The following is a 23,255-nucleotide window of genomic DNA, read 5'->3' as shown; positions in this document are numbered from 1 at the left end:
TCCCTTGAAGTCAAAGGCTAGAAAATGATGAAGCCACCGGAGTATTCTTGTCACACAGTCCAGTTGTGAATGCAAAGGAAAGTTCTTGGAGGAAATGAAAAGTGCTACTCCAGTGAGCACACAAATAAAGGAAACCAAGCAGCCTTATTACTGACGGGGGGAAAGTTTTAGTCGTCTGGATAGAAGGTCAGACCATTCGCCACATTCCTGTAAACCAGAAGCTGATCCACAGCAAGGTCCTGACTCCACTCAGTTCTGTGGAGGCCGAGGGAGGTGTGGGAAGCTGCAGAAGACAGGTCGGGAGCTGGAGGAAGTTGAGTTGTGAGGCTTCAGGAATGTGGACATGTGGGTGAAGCAGCAAGTGAGCCCGAAGTTCCTGCCGAGATCACAGCACATTTCAACATAGACAACACGGCCTTCTTCGGGAAGAAGGTGCCTTCTAGGACTTCTGCGGCCGCAGAGGAGAAGTCGGTGCCTGACTTTAGAGCACAGGCTGACTCTGGATCGAGGCTCACGCAGCTGGCCTCTTTGAGTTGCAGCCACTGCCGCTGCCCAGTCCCAAACTTCTGCGGGCCTCCGCACAGAGGACACTCGGTCAGCTCCGCCTGCGCCCTCGAAGTGGGACAGTGAAGCCCGTGTGAGGCCACAGCTGTTGACGCCGGGGCGCACGGAGTCTCTTAAGGCCGCCGGGGAGACCTCCGGCTGCATGAGAAGGTTCCGTTGCAAATGTTACCGCTCGTGCACAGGGCACCGGGTCACCCCAGAGTTCCGAGGGACACGGACCGTGAGGGGACTCTCGCTCTCGGGCCTGCAGCCGTGGATCCAGGCGTCGCTCTGACTTTCGGGTCTTACCCCAGAAGAAACGGGTTTTGTAGAGCGGCAGCTGCCGTGGGTGGTGGCTCCTCTCTCAGGTCTGGGCGGAGGAAGGGAAGGGACTCCCCGTTCTCGATGCCGTAAAGAGCGTCGTGGCTCATGAGCCATCAGATGTACAGCAGAGCGGCGGCCCGGGCGGGAACTCGGGGCGATGTCGGTTCCCACCCTCAGGAAGACTCGGAGGGGTCAGGAGCTCGGGGCGGGAGGCGGCTGCAGTCGGGGTGGACACAGTGAGGGCGCTCGAGTCGACGCGGGGCCTGGGCATGGGCCGGACGGCGGCCGTCTGGTGAGCCAACTCGGAGGAGGAGGAGTTGCTGCTCGGGGCTGGGCAGAGACAGTGGCTTCTCGGGCTGGAACCTCCCCGGGAAGGCGCCGTGAAGATGGCTGAAACGGCAGCAGAGGGCTCAGTGTCACGTCGGCGTTGCTGATGGAGCAGCGCCGGGTCTGAGCGGGGGACCCCGGTCTGGAAAGATCTCCTGCGGCAGAAGGCGCTCGGCCGGCCTCCGGGGCTGCAGGAACTCGATCCTGACGGGAGAGCGGATCCGCGCAGCCACTGCCTGGTTGTCTTGGGAGCTCGCCGCGGCCGCCCCGGCCTTCAGCAGCCCGCAGCCCGGCCCGGCGGCGCCCTCAGCACTGCGGGGGACCCACGGCCAGCTCAGATGGTGTCAGCAAATTTAATAACAATGAAGTATTTTCAAATTAAGGTAGGTACATTAGGCTTTTTTTTTTTTTTAGATATAATGCTAATTCACACTTAACTGTGTAGTGTGAACATAATTTTTAAGTCCACTGGGCAACCAAAAAATTCATTTGAGTCGCTTTATTCTAGTGGTCTGGAGCCAAAGCTACAACATCTCAGAGCTCTGCCTGTACAGTAAGGTGTATGAAGCTGTTAAAAGGAAAAAGATCTATGTGTCGTGTCGAGAAGAGATGCCGTAATCTGTTAGGCGATGAGAGCAGGTGCTGGGCAGGTGGAGCCTGGCCTTGGTGGGTGTGAGTGTCTTACAGCAGCAGAGGCACAGCAGAGGAGTCCAGGACAAGCACAAAACTGGAGTTGTTTAGCTTTTCCCCCGGGGAGCGGGTCAAAAAAAACGGACGCTTTTTCCATTCTGCGTTTCTGTAATTTTTAACATTTCAAAAAAACTATGAAAATGAATATGTTTATGAACAAAAAGTTTAATGAACAGAAGGCACTGGGTTTAATAACATGTCATTTGTTACTATTCGTAAACATGTTAATGGAAAATCGCGTACGTACTACATGATTTTAAGCTTATTTATAGAAAGCTCCAACTCCTGCATGGCGGGGCCTTCATACTGAGCATGTCCTCAGCCCTGCCGGCCCGTGCGTGCGAGCATGAGGGGGCCGCGCCGCCAGGAGGACACGCATGTGCCCAGGTGATGGTGGCCTGCGCGGTCACTGTCGGCACAGAACAGGAGAGAGAACTTGGGGAAGGCTGGCTCGAAGAGCTGACCTGTGAGCTGCTTGCAGGACGAATATGAATTCGTAAGGGTTAGGGTCAGGGGACGTCTGTTAAGAGGAGCAGGAGATGCAAAGGGGTGGCTTGCCTTTGTGCTGCGTTGGGGGGACGTGGGATCAGGTGTGTGCACGACCTGTTAAGAAATGAGCCCAGGAGCCATTTTCTTTTTGATGGCCGAGAGGAAAGGAACTGCTTTTGCAAGGAACAAGTTGCATAGAGGAGTTGATGAGACGGTGTTTTAAGAAGGAAGTCCTGGGGGCTGTCTGGGAGAGGACAGCGGGATGAGGGGAAGTGATGAGCAGGCAGGTGCCGGGGAAGGACGCTTGGTGCTAGCTAAGAAAGGGGAGCTGTGACCCATGCCAATGGCGTCCCTAGAGGCGCTCTGGGTTGGGGGCGTCAGAGAGCGTGGGAGTGACATCTGGAGCACGGGCTTGTGCTTTGCGTTCAGAACAGGACTTTGGATTCTGCCTCTGGCGGCCAAGGGGGCGGCTGGACCAGGAGAAGAGGCAGGTGTGGAGGCTGTGCTGGGCTGTGGCGGCCCCGGAGAGGGAGGTGTACAGAGCTGTCCCGCGCCTGCTCCCACTGGTTCATCGTCACGGTGCGCTGGGCGTCTGGAATGGCGGCTTCCCGGTGAAAGGTCGTCCCCAGGCACTCGTACCGCGTCCGGGAGGTCCTGTCTTCCTGAAGTGAAACATCCATCCCTAGTGACCGTGAACGCTACCGAAAGCAGTTCCATCTCCGTGTGTTAAACGGGTTTGCGTCCCACTCAACTGTCGTTAGTAAATGTGGGGTCCTTCTGGCCAGTTCGCTTGCACGGTGGACCGAGCTGCCCGAGGAGGACAGCAGGAGGGGCTTCCCCAGGCCCCACGAGCCATGCGGGGCCGTCCGGTTGCACGTGTCTGTGTCCTGACAAGATTGTGCCCCTGTCGCGGCAGACCGTTGACAGTGGCATAGCAGCGGATTGGTCAGTTTCTGCAACAAAGGGAAGTGGCCTGGAATGAGGGCTTTGGGTCCCGTGGGCCTTTGTGACCGTTTTGTTCCAGCAGGGTTCCTCAGCGCCCCCCAGAAGGCTGGCTTGGACTGCCAGCTGAGGAGTCAGGGACTCGGGCCAGTTTTACGTAGGCAGCGCCCTTCGTGCCTGGTCCTGGGGTGGGCGAAGGCTGAGAAGAGCATCGTAGCTCAGGGACCTGGCTGCTGGGTCTCAGTGGCCTCTGACCCAGACCGCGTGGCATCGGACCGCACGGAGCCCCTGTTGTGTGCCAGTGTCTCGTTAGAGTGGAGTGACGGCCTCCAAAGAGGTCGCTGGCAGGCCTGAGGGTTACATGAGTTGATGCACGTCACCTCCAGCCAGGGTCCAGGCCCCCAGAGGCTCTCAGGTCATGTGGATCCACAGATGGGAAAAGTCTGGGCACTCCCTCCAGTAGTCTGTGTTCTTCCGTCCTGCCTCGCGGTGGTGTTCCCTCACCTGTGGCTTCGAGCTCGTGTCCTCCTCCCGTTGACCACTCCGGTGCACCCTGCCCTCCCGAGCCCGGGATGGACTTAGGCTCAGCCACCACCCACCCCCTCGCCGCTTTCAGGCTGCCTGGAAACAAGTGTTCCCTGGAGTAGAGTTTCCGCTGCGGTAGTTTTCTTGCTGAGAGCCAGTCTTGTAAGCCGTGGAAGTAAATGGATCTTGGCAGACTTAGCTGGAGTGTGCTTTACACGAAACCGAATGTGTGTGACACTTCAGATGTGCCGAGCACGCTGCGTGTCCTTCTCATTGAAGAGCCTTGACGTCCGCAGGAAGGCATCGTCCTCAAAAATCCCGGGGTGGGGGTTCCCTGAGCCGTGGCACCAAATGTGGTGTACTAACAGCGACGACGATTGTTTGGGTCATGACTTCCGAAAGGATGTTTCATGACTCTGGTTTCCTGTCTGTGTCGCTGGAGATACAGATTTTATGAATTAGTGGTTTCTTTGGCAAGGTGGAGAAGAATCAGGTATGTAGGTTTTCTTTTCTTCTCTGAACACATGCTTAATTCTGTCTTAATAAGTTTTGCCAACACTTGTTTTCTTTATAAATTAGCACCCTTCCCACTTATTTCGGTTGCACCAAGTAAAAACCAACCATGATTGTTTTTTCTGTATTTATAGGTCCTCTTCCTGATGGATGGGAGCAAGCCATGACTCAGGATGGAGAGATATACTATATAAACCATAAGAACAAGACCACCTCTTGGCTAGACCCAAGGCTTGACCCTCGTTTTGGTAAAGGTTCATTTCAAAACCTTTTTAGACATTTTTGATAATGTGTGTGTGCGTGGGTGAGAGAGACACACCTGGGGAAGGTACCCGGAAATAAAATTGCTTTGCCTTGCAGTATTGAAGATATGACTGCCCACCCAGCTCCTCCAGGACTCTTCTTACCCCTTTTCCTCTGCCCTTGACAGGGAGATGCAGATGTAAATGAGCTTTGTAGATTGGACCCCTCGGGGTCAGGTTGGGGGAACGTTGTGGCGGTGGACTGACCAGAGTCAGTGTTCTTTCACATTTTTCGGAGACATCGTGATCTTGCTTAAAATGGTCTTTTTCGCTGCACTAATCATCAGGCTGTCAGCTGCTGGGAAACCTGGGGCACCAGCTTTGGTCTGTCCTCCCGGGTCTGCTTTTGCTCGACTTAAGAGGGCGGTCAGCCCTGAGCCCGACCCGTGCTGGGCGCTGCTGTGTTTGCTGCCTCCACTGGGAAGGGGGTGTCACATCTCTCCTTTCTCTCCTCACTCTGGCTTGCCTTTGTTGTTGTTGTTGTAGTTTTAAAGGAAAGGTCCTTAGTTTTGGGGGTTTTTTTTAGGAAACAAAAAGCAAAAGCAAAGCACTTTCCCCTCCAGACTGCATGACTGACTCAGCATTTGCCCAAGAGAATACTCTCCACAAAAGTATACGTTTTGATCATCGTACACAAGCTCTGTGTGCCTTTCTATCCATATTTTTTCACTCTTCCCAGTTTCTTCAGTTGGGTTTCTGAGATATTCTTCTAGAGCCATGGAAAAATGAGTCTAAAAAGGAGCAAAGCGTTGTGGTTTTGAAGTTTTCATCTTTGGCCTGGATGCAGCTAAATGAAAACAGTGTGCACGTCACTGAGGGAGTCAGACGGGCGGGGGGGCTGTGAAGCCCTACAGGGGTCAGCCTCCCAGCCGTGGCGGGGCCCTGACGGGAAAGAGGATTTAACTCTGTGAACACCTACCAAACACAGAAGAGGAAGGAGAACTCTGCCTGCCCGCAGCTGGGTGAAATAGCGTCCCCGTCAGAAGCGCTGTGGACAGTTGTGCCGTGTGTGTGTCGGCCCTGTTGGCCACGGCCTGTGGCTTGGCCCGAGCAGAGCCCGAGCTGACCTGGATGGACAGAAACCCCTGTGCAAGGGGAGTTTGGGGGGTCAGGGCGGAGACCATCATCCTGACAGATGTCCCGTGTGGCTTCAACGCTAGCCTTGGGAGCTTCCAGATCTGTTTGGGTGTTAAAAAGTAACATGGTGTGTTAATAATTTGCAGCTTTGGGTTTTATTTAATACTTGAATAAGCCCTCGTGGTTGGAATAGGAAACCAAGTAAGGTACAGGATTTAATCCATGCTACCATTTGTATGGACTGGAACCACAAACACCATGTTTCCTTGAATCATCTTTAATGAAATGGATCAGCTTGTCCACATTTTGGAAATGTTTAAAAAATGGTCTGTGGTCCCCCCCCCCCCCCAGCACGAGGTTATGAAAGATGATGATTAACTCTTAGCTTACTGCAGAAGTCAGGAATTAGAACAGAGTTGTTTGGTTTTTTGTATAAGTACTTTCAGGTTAAATAGTGAAGTGAAACAGCTCGGCCGTGGTCCTTAGTAGACCCATTCTTCCTAACACCCAGCGTGGTCTTTTGTTTCAAATGAGAGAAAGTACTAGAAGAAGACTTCTCCCACCCTGCCCTGAGCACATACGGACATGCAAACATTACGATTAGGTATGCCAAAAAAATGGTCCATAAAATTCCCTTACTGCCTTTCATCTCCCGTTTTGGGCCCACTGTGTGTGTGTTCCAGACAGCTTGAGAACAGGCCAGAGCTTTTTAGTTTGTGGCCCAGCGTTTAATCTGTTCCAGACCTTTTCAGCCCGAGAGCTCAAGTGTGCCTGGGCGGGAGCAGGGAAGGGGAGCACGTGGGCTTCTGTCTGGAGTGACAGCAAATAGAGACGAGCTGCTCGCTGCTGTGTTTGAGGGAGCTTTTCTTGAAGTCCCAAGTCCTGTAGTGGATTGCGTTTGATCTCTGCCAAAAAACTCTAAACTGTCCTCTTCCGTTCCCTCTGAGCCATGCAGACACAAACGAATGGTAGGTTATTTTCACGGTGGTGAGCTTTGCTCCCCTGTATTTCCCAAATTCGTATAAAAGCGTTTACCCATGTTTAGCTTAGGTCACGTTGACGGACATCTTTTGACATTTTGAAATGGAAGATAGAGCGCTGTGTAAGCTCGACGTTTTCATTCTCCTCTTCCAGGCAGCCTCTCCCATTTCTTTATCAGAGGCTTTAGGTTAATTATATATATTTAGAATAGTTTATCCATCCTTCATATCCTGCAGAAAGCTGGTAAATTAGCCATATAATTTCAGGAAATTAATAATTTGTTGTGGGTTGGTTTTCTTTTATCTGATTTTTTTTTTTAGCATTTTAAAAACTATATATTTTTGACACTTATATTATTTTAGAGAGTCCTTTCGTAGTTTGTATGAAATCATGAAGTGTGACATCCAGTGGCAGTTAGGGCTCCCTGGTATTTATTGGCTTTGAGGAAAGGAGGGCTTTGTTTGTTTTTAAGGAATCCTTTTAAGGATGTTTTGATTCTGGATTAACGAAAATTGGTGCTTGAGTGTTATGTAGGCCATTAAATTCATATGAACAACCTTTTTTTCCTTTAGACTTTATATCGTAAATATAAAGAGTCTTAAGTTTTAAACGTTTCCTTGTACGTTGTAGAAATACCATTTTATGTAATAGTCCTAGGAATAATTTCTGGTAAAAGCCCTGATGAAAACACCCCCCAAAATAATTTCTGTTCTTCAGAATGAAGACTCTCCAAAACGCTAATTATGAGTGAGTTCGTCATTTATGTGCTCTTACTGTCCTCACTGTCCCTGGGCAAGGACATACAAATAGTGCTTAGCAGTTGTTTCTGGAAATCAGTCTGGTGCCACTGAGACAACAAAGGGAAAGTCGTGTTTGGTGTACATGAAATATTGGGACCAGACGCTTGGGCTAAAAAATGTATCTTTGGAGTTTGAAAGGATGTAGTGGACAATCTAGTGTGGCAAAAACACAATGTCCTTTAATCGCTCGGGCTGTGTGCATAGAAGCTCTGTGTGTGGAGATGGAATTAAAGGCCAGCGTTGCCCCAGACTTGATGTGTGTGCACGTGACAGAGAAGATTCCTAAAATAATAATAAGATTAAAAGAACAAAAAATACATAATTTATTAAGTCCCAAAGCCAGAAGTTGTTCACTTCTTTCTTACTCAGAGTTAAATGTTTTGAATCTAAACCTAAATATCTTTCCAAATTTTACTTTTTAGATATTTGTTAACCTTTTCCTTCTAACACCAAATATTCTTGATAGCTATTCTAAGTGAAGTGATATTTTACTCTTTTTTTTTTTTTTTTTGGTGAGCAAAGTAGCTTTTTTTTTTCTTTTCAGCGTAACAGTATTCATTGTTTTTGCACCACACCCAGTGCTCCATGCAGCATGTGCCCTCCCCAATACCCACCACCTTGTTCCCCCATCCTCCCACCCCCCGCCCCTTCAAAACCCTCAGGTTGTTTTTCAGAGTCCATAGTCTCTCATGGTTCACCTCCCCATCCAGTTTCCCTCAATTCCCTTCTCCTCTCCACCTCCCCATGTCCTCCATGTTATTTGAGTGATGTTTTACTCTTAATGAAAATGTACCCAGTGACCAACTTAGTGCCTAAGTCTGTTCTCACAGAGCTAGGAAAACACAACAAAGGCCGTGAGCTCTACTCACGGAGTCTTGGGTGGACGGAGCGTCAGCATCTAATCATTGGAATTTTATTGACATGAGTCTCTTGATAATCATGCATTCAAAAAATAGGTATTTTTTTCTTAACCTGTTTTAAATCCTTCCTCCTGATCCTAAATTGTAAGTATTTGGTTGTGGACTGCATTACTAACTACTTGGGATAGACAGGAAACGGTAGTTCATTGTGTGTTAGGTAAGAAGAGCCATGGCTAGTGACAAATTTTTATAAGATAAATCTCACAAAATCAGGCTCTGGAAAGAACTTGTAATTCCTCTAACCAACATTTTTCAAACGGAGCTGGTGGTGAGAAGTATTATGACACAGGGGACATCGCCAGCCGTGGCCCCACCCCCGGAATGCCACGGAGCCACTCAGCCACTGTGGACTCCCCACCCCAGCAAAAGAGGTGGCGTTGAAACCACAGAAATGCTGGGGCAGTGGGAGGAGTGCCCCACATCGGGCTTCATCTCAGACCCTGGGAAAGTGTGATCCGTCCGAGGCCACAGAGTTAAGTGACAGAACTAGAACCTGAACTCTTTTTTTTCACACCTAGAATTTTCTGGAAGTTTAGATTGCGTGCAGTTGGATCCTACAGGGACACCCCTAATTCATTCAGCACCGATACCCAGAGGTTTCCGAGGGAAGGTGACCGAGGGTAGCGCAGTGACTTGGATTGTGTAGGGCCTCTCCTTGAGGACAGTTGCAGAAGGGAATGGTTTCCGTGGCAGAAGAGAATTAGGATGTCTCTGAGTGGCGCAGACTGTGAAGCGGTTTACGTGAGTTCTCGTGCCTCGTCTCTCGTGTTCTTTTTTTTTTTTTTTTTTTTAAAGATTTTATTTATTCATTTGATAGAGAGAGAGATCACAAGTAGGCAGAGAGGCAGGCAGAGAGAGAGGAGGAAACAGGCTCCCTGCGGAGCAGAGAGCCCGATGCGGGGCTCGATCCCAGGACCCTGAGATCATGACCTGAGCCGAAGGCAGCGGCTTAATCCACCGAGCCACCCAGGCGCCCCGTCTCTCGTGTTCTTGAGAGATTGTCCTCCAGCCTCAGTTTTGACCTTGCCCTAGACTACAGCGTCGCTGTTCGTTCTGTTGAAGGAGAGTTCCAACGGCCAGAAAGTACGTGTCCCTCTATTGCCTACACTTCCCTTCAGATTTGTGGCCGCGGTTTAGTCCCAAAGCGTTCTTCTGGAGAAACCACAGGGCTCAGAGCACTCGGCGTTCCGGGATCTGAACCAGTCCGCTCCCCTGCTCTGGGGATGCCCCGCGTTTCACTAGCGCCTCTGTAATGCCCCGTGCAGTGTGTTCTGTGTGCGATCCCCACAGAGGAAGCCCGGCACAGCTCTGCGCGCACCCGGCATTTCACATGCCTTCCAAAACTCCATTTTTCAAGTCTGCGAAGTGACCTGGCATCCTCTTTGCGGTGTCGTACGTACCGCGTGATGTGCTGGGTTCAAGTGCAGGCGGCAGAGAAGATTTTACCTGCTCGACTCGTAATCCAGAAACCTGAGTTTTTTCCTGAATCACAATCTAACCAGCTCATTCAGAAGAACACCTGACTTCTTTTGACTTAATTAAATTACACTGGAGGCTTTTTTGAGGATGATTTCTAGTCTTAATTAATTTGATGCAGTGTGCTGGATTACGGACCAGTGGCTGCTTTGCCCCCGGCTTCCGGGTTTGAGCACACTGGGACTGGGGAACTTTTCATTGAGTCATTCGGAGTCAGCTTTTGGTCCTCTGGGCACAGCTGGGAATTACTTGTGAGGAGACAGACTCTTTCAACCTTTAGAGATAAGCCTTTGTCCTCACTTAGTCTCTTGGAAGCAGGTAGGAGTTTAAAAAAAGCTTCCATGAGCAGGATTTGGCTTTATTGCCTTAAAGATAGTGCATTTTTGGCATGCTTTGTTTCTCAAAGGTAGCTTTCCAGTTAAGCTGCCCTGATGGAGAGCAGAGGCCTGCTGGGAGCTGAGGTTAGCCATGGCTCCCGGCCGCGGGCATCGCGATGTTAGGTGGGCACTTAGGGAATTGACCATTTTAATGCATCAGATTATGGAATACCAAACTCGCTTCAGTCCTGGCGGTCTGCGCTTCTGTTCGTGCCTGTGTGGTTTCTGTCTTGTTTTCAGTGTTCCTTCAGGAGGACGGAGCCAAGAGTCTGTCGGTCACGGTCAGCAGTTTGCCCTGCACCTGAGCAGGGCGGGCCTGGTAGTCCCTTCGTGGCTGCTGCTGGCTCGACAGTGCCAGGAATTCCAAAGTGAAGGATTTTTTTTAAACGGAAGTTATTCATATTTAAAACTTAAGATCACCAAAGTCACTGAACAGTGATTTAAATTAATGGTTTATTTATGGTACTATAAAGGCCCTAACATCAAACACCAAAACAAAACAAAAAACAACAAAAACCCTTAATTAGCTTTTAAAAGAAAACTGCTTGGAGCTGTGTGTTTTTTGTTTGTTTGTTTGTTTTTAATTTTTAATTTATTTACTTGACAGAGAGAGATCACAAGTAGGCGGAGAGGCAGGCAGAGAGAGAGGAGGAAGCAGGCTCCCCGCTGAGCAGAGAGACTGATGCGGGGCTTGATCCCAGGACCCTGAGACCATGACCTGAGCCGAAGGCAGAGGCTTTAACCCACTGAGCCACCCAGGTGCCCCTTGGAGCTGTGTTTTACCAGCTCTGCGTGCATAGCAAGTCCCCTGTAAGACATGCTGGTGGAGAGAGCCGGTGTGGGCACCACGTCGGTGCCCCCGCAGAGACTCCAGGGCGAGAAACAGGTTGTAGAATTGCCAAGGGAAGAGTCAGATGGGCTTCTGTGGAAATAAGTCTCCTCTCAGAGGAGAGTGGCGCCTCTTCTTGGTTTGGTTTTACCCTCGCTCTGTTCTGCCGCTATAGTTACTGAGGTCATTTTATAGCTCACACTGGACTTGCTTCAACTTGGAGAGTGTCCTGTGAGTTGCTCACAGCATCGTGCTGAGCAGGGATAGGAGCTGGTTCAGTATTGGATCTTCCGACCTGCGCCTGAGTGCCGGTTCCGGGCCGAGCATAACGGGAGCCATCGGGGAGGGGCTGTGGGCTGCTCCAAAATAAGTCACCACCAGACGTGTTAGGTCTGGTGAAGGATGGAGGACTCGCAAGGCGCTTGGGAAGGGAGTGACATGGGATGGAGCATGCCCGGTTGGGGGCAGTGGAGGAGAAAGGAGCGTGACTGGCTAGGGGGAAGGGCTGTTCCAAAGAGGGACACTGAGGCACGAGAAGAGCCCCATCTAGCTCTAGACTAGAAGGTCCAAGTTTGTGCTTGTCAGCCAAGACTAAAAAATGTGCCTCTTCTAAACTATAAATTCCCTTAGAAGAAGAGCCTTAATAGTAATAAGGTACATGTGATTGGAAATAAAGTTATTAATGGCAGTGTTTATTCATTAATTTAATGACTTCATGATGCCAGGTGTATTTTAAAATGTAATTCCCCTTCCCTTCTAACCAGTCGTCTCATCATCCGAACTTTCTCTCCAAATTAGACTTCAGACTTCATTTCCGTAGTACAGGGGAAACGTGGCTGTACTCTGGGGACAGAGAGGTCAGAAAGCTCGTTGGAACACTTGCTCCCTTTTCTTTCCAGCTCAGTTAGCAGTCCTGTGCGTGCCCCGACTGCGCAAAGACGTGATAAGGGGAGCATGTGCCGTTGGGTTTTTGTCAGTTCCATCCACAGTTGTAGTTTGAAAAATACTCTTTTAGTAAATGTTCATGCCAGTCTTTTAATAGATGTTTGAAAGAAGTTGAATGGACCTAAGTAATGATGTTTGTTGTCAGTATATATATTTTTTAACAGTTTAAGGATTTAAAAACTAGAGCCCATCTCTGCTTGGCTGGGAGCCTGCTTCCTCCTCTCTCTCTGCCTGCCTCTCTGCCTACTTGTAATCTCTATCTGTCAAATAAATAAATCTTTAAAAAAAAAAAAAAAACTAGAGCCCAATTTGGGGGGTGTATGGGTTGGGTTGCTACTTGGGAAGGGAGAGAAGTGCAAAATGTGGGAAGGGGGTGTTTCTGTGTCTGGGACAAGACCTAGAGCAGGGGCTTCAAGGAGACGCGCTGCTGCGACCTGACACAGAGTCCGACCATGGCGCAGTCCCACGTGACGCTCTGTTGGATGGCTAAAGTCAAGAGCAGAGCGTAAGTGTTGACCAGAGTGTGCCGAAATTGGAGCCCTCATACGGTGCTGATGGGATCCAAAAAGGAGGCAGCGGCTTTGGAAAGCAGTTTGGCAGATGATCAGAAGGTTAAATACACAGTCTGCTCAGGACCTGGCAGCTCCTTCCTGGGCATGCATGTAAGGGGCGCCGAGACCGTGCGTCCACACAGAAACCTGCATGTGAGTTTTCACAGCGGCCCTTGTCCATCGATGTGTGACTCGACCAGCGAGGCACGCTGTACCAGTGTCACGACACGATAATCGGCAACAAAAAAAGGAAGGAAATGTCAATACACACTAAACATGGTTCAATCATGAACACACACTAAGTGACACAGGCCTGTCGCAAAAGGCCACATGTTGTTTTATTCTGCGTATGTGTTCTGTCTGGGCAGGCTTGTCTGTAGCTCTGAAGATAGATGCCTGGCCTCCAGGGGTGGGGGAGGGGCGCGCTGCAGAGGGTACAGGGTTTCTTTGGGGGATGAACAGGTCCTGAAGTCAGTGATGGCCGCGCAGTTTTGTGAATCTGTGAGAAGTGTTAAAAGGGTGAAATATCTCAGTAGAACTTGCTTTTTTCTGAAAGGTTGTATTTTTAAGTAATGTTTGCATCCAGTGTGGGGTCCAAACCCACACCCAGGAAACCTGAGAATGGCATGCCCCCCTCAGCTGAGCCAGCCAGGCACCCCAGGAAAACTTACTTTTAAGAGTCCTTCCTGGCCTGCCACTGTTGTTTAGGTCCAGAGCTCAGTGGAGTGATGGGAAACTCTTTTGCGTATTGATGGTAAAAGGATTCGGAGAAGGGGACACTGGGCTGGGCCAGAAGGTGGACCGCGCAGCTTGGTCTCGGGCAATGAGTTCAAGCCCCACCTGAAAATAAAATCTTTTAAAAAAGAAAAGGGGGGCGGGGCACCTGGGTGGCTCAGTGGGTTAAGATGCTGCCTTTGGCTCAGGTCATGATCCCAGAGTCCTGGGATCGAGTCCCGCATCGGGCTCTCTGCTCAGCGGGGAACCTGCTTCTCCACTTCTCCCTCTCTCTCTGCCTGCCTCTCTGCCTACTTGTGATCTGTCTGTCAAATAAATAAATAAAATCTTTAAAAAAAAATAAAAAAGGGGGCACCTGGGTGGCTCGTGGGTTAAGCCTCTGCCTTTGGCTTGGGTCATGATCCCAGGGTCCTGAGATCAAGCCCTGCTTGGGCTCTCTGTCAAATAAATAAATAAAATCTTAAAAAAAGAAAAAAAAAAGGATAGATTCAGTCTTTAGATAGGACTCTAGTTTTTTGCACCTTTTATAAGAGGCAGATTCTCAGTGTGAATTGAACAGTAATTGTCACTGAAAAAAACCATTTTGTATTTAAATGCATAAATTATTGTGCCAGTTATAGTAGCCATTTTTTGTAGATGTGGATTCAGCCTCCCAGGTTGTGTAGTGAACACTGAGCTGGCATTGGGTGTTTTGTGTTTTGCTTTTAGTTTTCAGATTGACAGATGGCCTGTTAGTTTGTATTTTTAAAAAAGTATTCATTTTTTTTTAATAGAGTTACTGTTTTGTAGTCTTGAGCAGTCCTGAAGGTGTGTGCAAAACCCAAGATTTGTTTCGGAATGTTAGGGACAGGCTAACGGAGGCGTGCAGGGTTGAGTGAAGACGCGCCTTCTCGGCCTGTGGGGGACTTGGTGCAAGTTAGCAGGATTCTAATTTCAAAATCATGCTTGTTGAGGTTACTAGTTTTTAATTTATCACCAGGTTTATGGTGATTACTGGATCTGGAATACTTTGTAATATTCCAGGGTTTGAGGTTCTATTACAAAACCGAAAACCTTCTGAAGCTTGAAAATGCAGATGTCGAGAAGGAGGTCTGGGAACAGATGCATCCGTGGGGATGACCTCCTGTTTTGTGGAGACGGTGGGCTCTTTTCAGTAATTGTTGAGTCTAAAGTTTGCTACCGTAAGGCCGACAGGACTGATTTGTTCAGTAACACTTGAAAGTTACTGTTCCAGAGTCCAAGCAGCACAGACTGAATTTAAAAATAATCGCTCTTTAAAAACTCTGTCATGTTTTAAGGATTGTTTTCTCTTTATCTTCTAGAAATGTTATTAAAACTGGAGAAGTTGATCATGGAGGGAAGAACTGGGTACTGCTGGTCTCTCCTTTTCTAGTTGCCCTGCCCCCCTTTTCCCGGGAAAACAAAGCCTGTTTTGTTTCTTGCCTGCTTGTGAGGTCTCTGCTGTGCCCCATGTGGGCGCACTGCTCCACGCTTTGTTGAAAAGCTTGAGATGCTCGAAGGTGAAGCGCGGGATGCTTCCGGAGAGGAGTCTCCCCAAGCTCCAGGGGATGAACAGGCTTGTGTGAGTGGGTTCTTTACATGCGCTCAAGAGAGGAGAGCGCCCACACCCTGGTATCCGTAGCAACCGCGGCCGTAGCACAGCCCGAAGTGCTTGGGTGGCTGGACTGTTTCCGCTGCAGATGCGGTGCGGGCTTCTGTTTAGTTCTGCAGAACCCGTTCGTCTCTCACCTCTTGCTCTCCTGCTTCTCCGTTTCTGTGGTTTTGAGTAGTCAGACAAGCTTAGTTCTTAAAAAGACCGTACCAACCGATTCATGATGCCTTTAGCATGGTCACTGTCAGTCATCATTACTCCTTACGGCATTTAATTCTGGGAAATGGGTGGGAACCAGAGGATATATACCTCTTTATTTTCATGCAGTTACATTGTTGTCTAGTTAGTTTGCACAAAGACTACATATTTATATTAACCTTGAAATGTTCTGTAACTGAGTAAAGATTCAGTGTGGACAGCTCAAAAGCTTTCCGGATGTTTCTTAGAGGTGAAATACGGACCACTGTACAGCTCTAGAGTCTGTTTTGCATTTAATCAAGTTTCATATTCCAGCACTCCTCAACTCACTAATGGGCTGTTTCCTAGCAGTTTCTTTTTAAAATTGATTTACGTAATTGCTTGGAACTGGAAACTTCTCCCCAGTAGCTGTTTGTTCTAGGGTGCAGTTTATGGGGTGTGCACCGCGTGTGATGGAGTCTCAGATGAGCTCCCCAGCTCATGTCGTTGAAGTGGACATTCACGGTGGATGACACATGTCCCTGGGGAAGGACACCAGGCCCTGTGCTGGACCGCCAGGAACGGGCTTCTGCAGAGGAGGAGGATGCCTCGGAGGCTGACTTGAGGCTTAATCTCCACTTTGTTCCATTTAGGTTTTATTGGAGAAATATGCTTATCTCTGTGAATCATAGCATGCCTAGAAACGCAAGTGGCCTGGAAAAGTGGGAGAAGGCAGAGGGCAGTATGGTTATCTGTAGGAGGAGGAATCTTAAAGCTTAGAAAGAATTGGTCTGGAGAAGGAGCAAGGTGCCCTCTGTGGCTCACCCCCTTTTCTCCAGGCTGTTATCTCCACAGCGTCTGCTGAAGGGACATGGGACGACGCCCAGAGTAGCTGGAGAAGCCAAGTCCTGGATGAGCTACTGGGTGTGTCTGACTCTGGCCGTGGTTGCTTTGCGGTGAAGACCGCACCAAAGCCCGTCAGTTGTGCATCTGGTGTCGGTGGCGAGTCGATGTAAGCAGCTGTGTCGAATGAGGTTGTTGATTGGTGCCTGGCAAATCTTAGTTCTTAAAATTTTTGGCTTTTTTCCTATGCCTTTCCCTACAAAATAAACTGCAAACCATGATTATGGAATTGTAAGCCATTTATTCTTTGTAAAGACCAATCATAAATATTTTCATGGGGCCTTCTAAGAGAGTCATAAGGCTTTCCAACAATATGGGACAGCAAATCCTGTTTTGACGTCCCTTCCTTGCTCTGCCAGACGAAATACTGAAAGCAGATAACCGAAAAGACATAACTGGGGTCATAACTTAAAAAACATCTCTGTGGGTCAGAAAATAAAATTCACACACTGTGCAGTGAGCAAGGGCAGGCAGGACCAGGGGCCCGCCAGGTTTAGGGACTCCACTGCTGAGGGTATCAGGAGCTCCAGGTGGTAGGAACAAGGGAGGTAAGACTGAAACAGGCCCTGGTGCCCAAGCGAGGATTCGACCCTGTGTCGGGTCACAGATTTCAGGAATCGATGCACAGAACTCGTTCTTTTAACCCCAGTGCAGTTAAATTAGATCCCAATAGAAGAGTCAGCTTCAGAGAACTGTGGTTTGCCTTCTTGGGTACTACTAGCACATATCCCTAATGCTGTGATTAAAACTGGCTCGTGGTATGGCATTAATGACAGAATGGAGAATCCAGGACAACAGAACCTAGCTGTTGAGTCTGTGATAAAGATGTTTCTGGGGGAAGGATGTACTTCACATGCATGGTGTTGGGACTGATAGGCACAAAAACTTAAAATTTGATTCATTGACACCACATTCCAGGATAAATTCCAACTGGTCTGGATTGAATTGCCAAATAAGTATATAAAAAGGAAGCATATAGTTTTTGAATTAAAAAGTTGATGAATTCCTTTGCCATCTGGGCATGGGGAAAACATAGCTCAAATTTCAAAAAGATTGATAAATTTGCTTTAAAAAGAAACTTGGGGGGGGGGAGAAAAGGCAAACTAAAGAGACAGATGGGAAACGGGGAAATTATTTGTGGCTTGTGTATGACCACAGTTGTCTACCCCTACCCTGTGAAGACAGTCCGTAGTAGAGTACGTAAAGACTAATAACCCCACTGGAAAAGATAGAAAAACAACTGACATTGAAAAAACACATGGCCCTTAAAATAGGGTAATTGATCAAACTTTGGTGATAAAAAATAGCAAAGTGAAATCACACAAGCCATTTCTCATCTTTCAGATTGGCAAAAGTCCAAAAGTTCTGCAAGGATTTGTGAGGAAAGCCAGATTCCCTTATGCATTACTGGGACGGTGCAATGAAGTGCCTCCGTGGTGTGAGAGGCAGGAAAGGAGGGGTTTGCTGAGAGCGCTTGTTTTCAGCCACTGACTTAACAGCTATCCCCGCTAGGACTCCGCCCCGGGTAGCTGAAGGACAAAGTGATGTGTGTGTGAGCTGGCTCTGATGTAGTGAACACCTGATGGGAAATTGGTTGAATGGAACCCTAATTAGCTATTTTTTAAAGGAAATGAGAGAAAACCTGGATATTGTGCTTTGGAGTGGTCCTGAGGGAATGTCCGTGAGTTAGAAAAGGGGCCTGGAGTAAAGCAGTCTAGCGCAGGTGCCCCCGCAGGTCCCAGAAGTCTGCGTGCCTTCGCTTGGATGTTTAGAACCCCCGGAGCACTGGTGACTGCTGGGGGGTCGTTGCTGGCGGGTGGCAGGTAGAGTGAGTCTCCAGAGTTGGTGAGCACAGTGTCACCGGTCACCTTCGATGGTGAGTTGGCGGCCGAGGCGCCTGGAGAGCAGTTACTCAGCTGCCTTCGGTGCAGCCACTGACCGTGCACACCCAACCCTGACGACTCGGAACTTGGCGGTTGTCGTCGTGCTGAGCGGATGTTCAGCTCGTGCTGTTTGAAGGAACGGCATGTGTGCGGAGGGATAACACAGACTCAGTTGTAGAACCACACTTCTCAGCAGAGGAGAGAGAGCACTTAGAAGATGGGGGACCCCGAGGAAAAACCCTGAGTGATACACGTGGAAACTGTGTACGAGTGGAAGGCTGTGCTGTTGACCTGACGGTTGTCCATGAGACAGTGGGGGGTGGGGAGAAGCAGAATTAATTGTGTGTTCATTGGAAAGTGGCACGACAAGCATGGGAGGGTTTATCTGTTTTTCCTGCTTCTCTGAATGTTTGTGGAAATCATTTTGGAACTTTGAAACATGTTTGGAAGCTTAACAGTATACTAAGTAGCTCATGAGTTAAACGGAAAATCGAGCAGAAACTACAGGTGTTTGGAAGAGAACAGTTGTGAATTACACTTTCAAAAGGGAGGACATCGCTTACAGGTAAATACACTGATTTTCAGTGCTTCAAGAGAAGATTTAAACTGAATAACTTGAAGTCAAGAAGTTAGAAACACAGAAAGCCTGGAGGGAAAAGGCAGGAGCAGGAGGTAGGTCGCGGTGGTGGGCGCCCTCCGCGCACATCAGCAAGGGGCTTGGGAGGCTGGACTAAACGAAGGCGCAGACATGGTCTTGTTGTCCTTGGTTCTGTCTCAGCGTGGGGCTGGTGTCATGGTGGAGTTGACCAATCTTCGATGACGTGGGTTGCAGCATTTGTGAATTGTCATATCCCAGATCGTTCCGTTTCTGCCGTAGTGAGAACTCAGCTCAGGTTTTTTAGCTCCAGCTTCGGGCTGGACACTGTGTGGGGCCCCGAGGACATGCACATAATTAGGGTTCTTGGCCCGTGCCTGTGGCAGTATCAAGAGGGCAGGGCTCTGGGAGAGGCTGAGCCTTGTGCTCCTGCGTCCCAGACCTGTACTGGGGGCCCACGAGTAACCCTCGCCAGGGGGTCGGGCCTGTGCCCAGGGACCCCAGGGACACATCACAGGAGTGTGGTGCTGAGTGTGGTGGGACAGATAGGTGTGTCATTTTGCTCTCTCTTCACGTCCTGGGCTCAGGACCGTGTTGGGAGGTTGTGGGACAGTGCTATTCTTCCTTCAGCGTCTGTGAAGTTGTTAGGGCCTGAGGTTTTCTTGGTCGGTGTGTATTAAACATTTAGTAGAAGCAGAGACCCAAAATGTCACCTGGAACAGTTGGTATGTGTCTGAAAGGTGGTATGTCATTCTGTTTTCCTGGAGTAACACTCTGTCTGCTCAGGAGGCTACCATGTGCCATGGTTTGGTCCGGGTGGTGTCAGTGACAGAAACTCCCTGGTGGGCGAATCCGTGGCTCCTGATTGTCACGTGGTCGTGGGGGGCCCAACACAGAGCCCGTCCCTACCACCGGGGGCCGGTGTCCTGTGCCACAGACCTCCGCCCACCGTCCAGGTGCGCCTGAGCTCTGTCATTCATCACTGTCACCTGCTTGCTTTAGGAGAGGTTCTTTGTGTGTTTCAGTCATTTAAAACTGATCATTCTATTTATTTTTTAAGATTTTATTTTTAAGTCCTCTCTCCACATGATGTGGGGCTGAACTCACAACCCTGGGCTCCAGTTGCGCGCTCCCCCAGCCGAGCCAGCGGCGTCCCAAGGATGGGTCGTTACAGTGGGCTTTACTGCTCACGGTGCTTTGTGTCGTTCGCTTTGGGAGCTGTATTTCTAATTAAATCTGTATATATTCTAATTAAAAGAAAAAACATGTTCACATCATTCACATGCCGAAAGTCACCCAGAATGTCTCTGCAAGTCCGTCGTCTTGTCACGGTTTCCCTGCTGCAGAGCTGACAGAGGTTAGTTGCTTCTGAGCCGTCCATCACTTTGTCCTACTTTTGTTCCACACTCGGCTCTTAACCTGCGGCGTCTGCAGCCGCTGCGAGTCGTTGGAGATGTGCTCCCTCGTGTCTCCTGGCTCTTGTCTTGGGTCTTGTTTAAGGACAACAGGGGCAGCGACAATAATGACCAGTTAACGCAACCCTTGTCCTAGGGATGGATTTTCAGCTATTTCCAGTCTCTGCCAGAAAGGTGAAAAGGCTGTGTTGACTCTTCCTAGTTGCTTTTGAAAAACTCCTTTCCGTTGGCTACCAGTTTTTTAGGCCGGATATTTTGTTTCCTTGCAGCCATGAACCAGAGGATCAGCCAGAGCGCCCCGGTGAAGCAGCCCCCGCCTCTGGCCCCGCAGAGCCCTGCGGGGGGCGTCCTGGGCGGCGGCAGCCCCGGCCCGCAGCAGATGCGGCTCCAGCAGCTGCAGGTGGAGAAGGAGCGGCTGCGCCTGAAGCAGCAGGAGCTGCTCCGCCAGGTGAGGCTCCGGGGGACAGGCCGCCTCCGCTCCCTGGGGAGTGCTGTTCCGGACCCGGCGGGGGCCCCGAGGGGCCTGTCCACAAGGTGCTTCCCAGACGAGCGTTGTTGAATCCAAGAGACCCCAAGCTTAGGAGATCCCGTAGGGCCTTCCCAGCGCCCACTCTGAGCGGTCCGTGGGGGGGGCAGACAGGGCCAGGGTCTGCTCCTGGGAAGTGCTGTGGTGCCCCGGGACAGCAAACTGCCCGTGTCGGAGCCGGGGGCTCCCGGAGGGGAGACTGAGTCAGGGACGGGGAATGTAGCCTTACTGGGGCAGTGTATGTTGTCATTTTCCTAGCAGTTGTTCTGACAAGAAAACAGTGCGATTTTGGAAGGGGCAGGAGGTGAAGGTGCGTGAAGACCGAGCCTCCCTCTCTGTGTCCCGAGTCCTCCCCTTGGAGCGGCGGGCATGGTTAGCTTCTCACTTCCGTTGTTCTCCGACACTGTTTCTGTCCACAGGCGCAGAACACATGTATTCACTGTTTTTCCACTAAATTGTAGCCTCCCAAGTGTAGAAATTAAAACATCATGACACTCCACGTTTCTGTTCCCCGGAGGCAGGACCTTGGCTCAGGCCCGTTAGTGATGTGGGCTGCGTCCCAGGAGGGTCGCCGGACCTGCACAGCCGTGGTGCCGTCCCCGGACTCTGACGTGGGATTGGAGAAACTGGGCCCTGGGGATGGCGACTCGGCCCTGGAGGCCCCAGACAGACCCACCTCTCAGCTGTCTGTGCTGTCCGTTGTCTGTCCGTGGAAGGCCCGCACACCGGGCCCCGGCCCCGAGCCCGAACGCCAGGGAGTGCTTGTTCAGGGTTCGAGGCCACGGAGTGGTCGTCACAGACGGATTTCTTTATCTGCCGGGAAGGTGTAGAAAGGAAGCACATTAATTCAGTGTTCTGTACCTCTGGCTAACAAATGTCTGTAAAAGAAAGATGTTTCTCATTTACATAAAAACTCGGTCACCAGAGCGAGGTGGCGCCATCGAGAATATGACGGCACTGTTAGAGGAAGCCGAGCGGCCTCCGGGCCTGTGTCCGACGCTGCCCCGAGCGCTGGACGGCCCGCGCACACGCCGGGCCCGGCTCCACATGTGAGTTAAAGACTGTCAAAACCAGGAAATCTTACTAAGAGTGAAGATCTGTTAATGTCACCGTTCATCATTTTGCTGTATGCCATCGATCAGCCTGGGGTTTTGTTTGTTTTGTTGTTTGTAACGTTCTGTTTGGGTGGGCAGGGCTGCTGTTTGTGAAGCTCTTCCTTCTGGACTCTCGTCCTCCTTCTCCTATGGGTGACGGGTCCGAGACAAGCAGCTTAACTCCCTTTAAAGGCAGCTTTGTTTCCTCCTTATCACCAGCCGCGTTGTCTTTCTCACTCCTAGGTGTCAGACCTGCTCTATCTCATGCTAATAGTCTGTTAGGATTTTTTTGGTTTTGTTTTTTGGCAATCAGTATAAATTCAGCAAGTCTCAAGTCTTTGGCTTCCTGTGAATTTCTTCCCTTGTTAGTTGCTCTTACCACTGAACATTGAATGACACTTTTCCTGCTCCTTCTAATATTCAGAAGCAAAGAATCTCCCTGACCAATATCCAGTTTTGTTTGAGTCCTGATGCCTGAAGCCTGCTGTCCTGTCCTCCGTGCTGTTCAGTGCCCCTGAGGTTTCAGTTTGTTACGTGGTGATCCCATCGGCTCCTGTCTTCCTCGGTCTGCTGCTTCCCGGGCTGGCTTGGGAGTTCTCTCTGTGGTGCTATGTCTGGATGAAATTTGTAAGTCAGCCTACATAGCCAAACCATGTGGCTTAAAGTAATTTTTATCCATCTTATTTTTTACTCTTAGGCAATGCGGAATATCAATCCCAGCACAGCAAATTCTCCAAAATGTCAGGTAGGCTCTTATCTGATGTTTTAGCATTAAAAAAAAAAAAAAAAAAAGATATTAAATTAGGAAAGCAAGAAACTTGTGCTCCAGGGTCCTGTCCTTACTGAACGTTAGCCCAGGGTGTGACTGTGAGCCATCTTTTCCCAAATACGTACATTAACATTGCCGTTCCCAGAAGGTCTACACTGCCTGCTTCCCTCCTGCTCCTTCCAGAGAGCGTCTAGCACTCAGTTTGATGATGGAAGTTTTGTTTTATTCCATATTTGAAGTGTATTATGTCCCCGTTGTACATCCTGTCAGCCTTGAGCTGTGTGTGGTTCTCATTTGCGTAGCTTACAGTAGTGTTTGTAATGATGGATAGCAGCTACGCTCCTGATAGGGACAGACCGGCACAGCTTATCTCCTTGGGCGGACTACTGTAAGACCTTTTAAGAGAGTCGTAGTATTCTTAGGGGAAAAAATTCTTTCCAGGGCATCCCAAAGGAAGAATATCACAATTATCAGAAGAGGGAAGGGCCTGTTTGGGGTTTCTTTGTTGACTTTATCAGCTTGTCTCCCTGATGAACCCTAGAGAGCACTGGTTGAAAAGGAATCTTATGTAGATGGAGAGATTGTGGCCATTTTGTCCTAACTCGGGCACTTCCGTGATTGAAGGGAAGACTCTTGGTCCTGAAAACAAACAGACTCTCTGTGCTCAGGGTTCACAGGATGTAAAGGACTGAAGACCTGGGGGGTCATTGCACTTTTCATGGGTGGGCAGATGCGACCACGTGCCCCTTGTGCGCTGCGGGGCTGAAGGGCGTGCGTCCGAATGAGCTGAGGAAGCAGGAGTCGGCAGAGCTCCACTCGTTTTGGATGCTGTCATTGTGCCCGTCAGGAGTCCATGCTGATCAAGTCGGAGTTAGTCTCCGTAGAGACAGTTAACTTTGGGAGGGAAAACTTGCGTCCTTAGCCCATAAATGCCT

General features: G+C 49.7%; 1 protein-coding gene across 6 annotated transcripts in view; it reads left to right on the top strand.

Annotated features, from left to right (window-relative positions):
- Positions 1 to 23,255, top strand: part of YAP1 (Yes1 associated transcriptional regulator) — a 111,859-nt gene that overhangs the window by 69,221 nt on the left and 19,383 nt on the right. The window contains exons 4-6 of one of the 6 annotated variants that reach the window (XM_046014681.1): positions 4,488 to 4,607; positions 20,201 to 20,379; positions 22,249 to 22,296. In XM_046014681.1, coding sequence (XP_045870637.1) covers positions 4,488 to 4,607; positions 20,201 to 20,379; positions 22,249 to 22,296 — 347 coding nt within the window. The remainder of the gene's footprint in view (positions 1 to 4,487; positions 4,608 to 20,200; positions 20,380 to 22,248; positions 22,297 to 23,255) is intronic. The other 5 variants (XM_046014682.1, XM_046014685.1, XM_046014683.1 and 2 more) reach the window with 5 other exon arrangements.

The sequence above is a fragment of the Meles meles genome, chromosome 8, assembly GCF_922984935.1.
Source record: "Meles meles chromosome 8, mMelMel3.1 paternal haplotype, whole genome shotgun sequence".
NCBI classification, from domain to species: Eukaryota; Metazoa; Chordata; class Mammalia; order Carnivora; family Mustelidae; genus Meles; species Meles meles.
The sequence above is the reverse complement of the archived record's forward strand: the minus strand, read 5'-3'. Positions and strand labels throughout refer to the sequence as shown.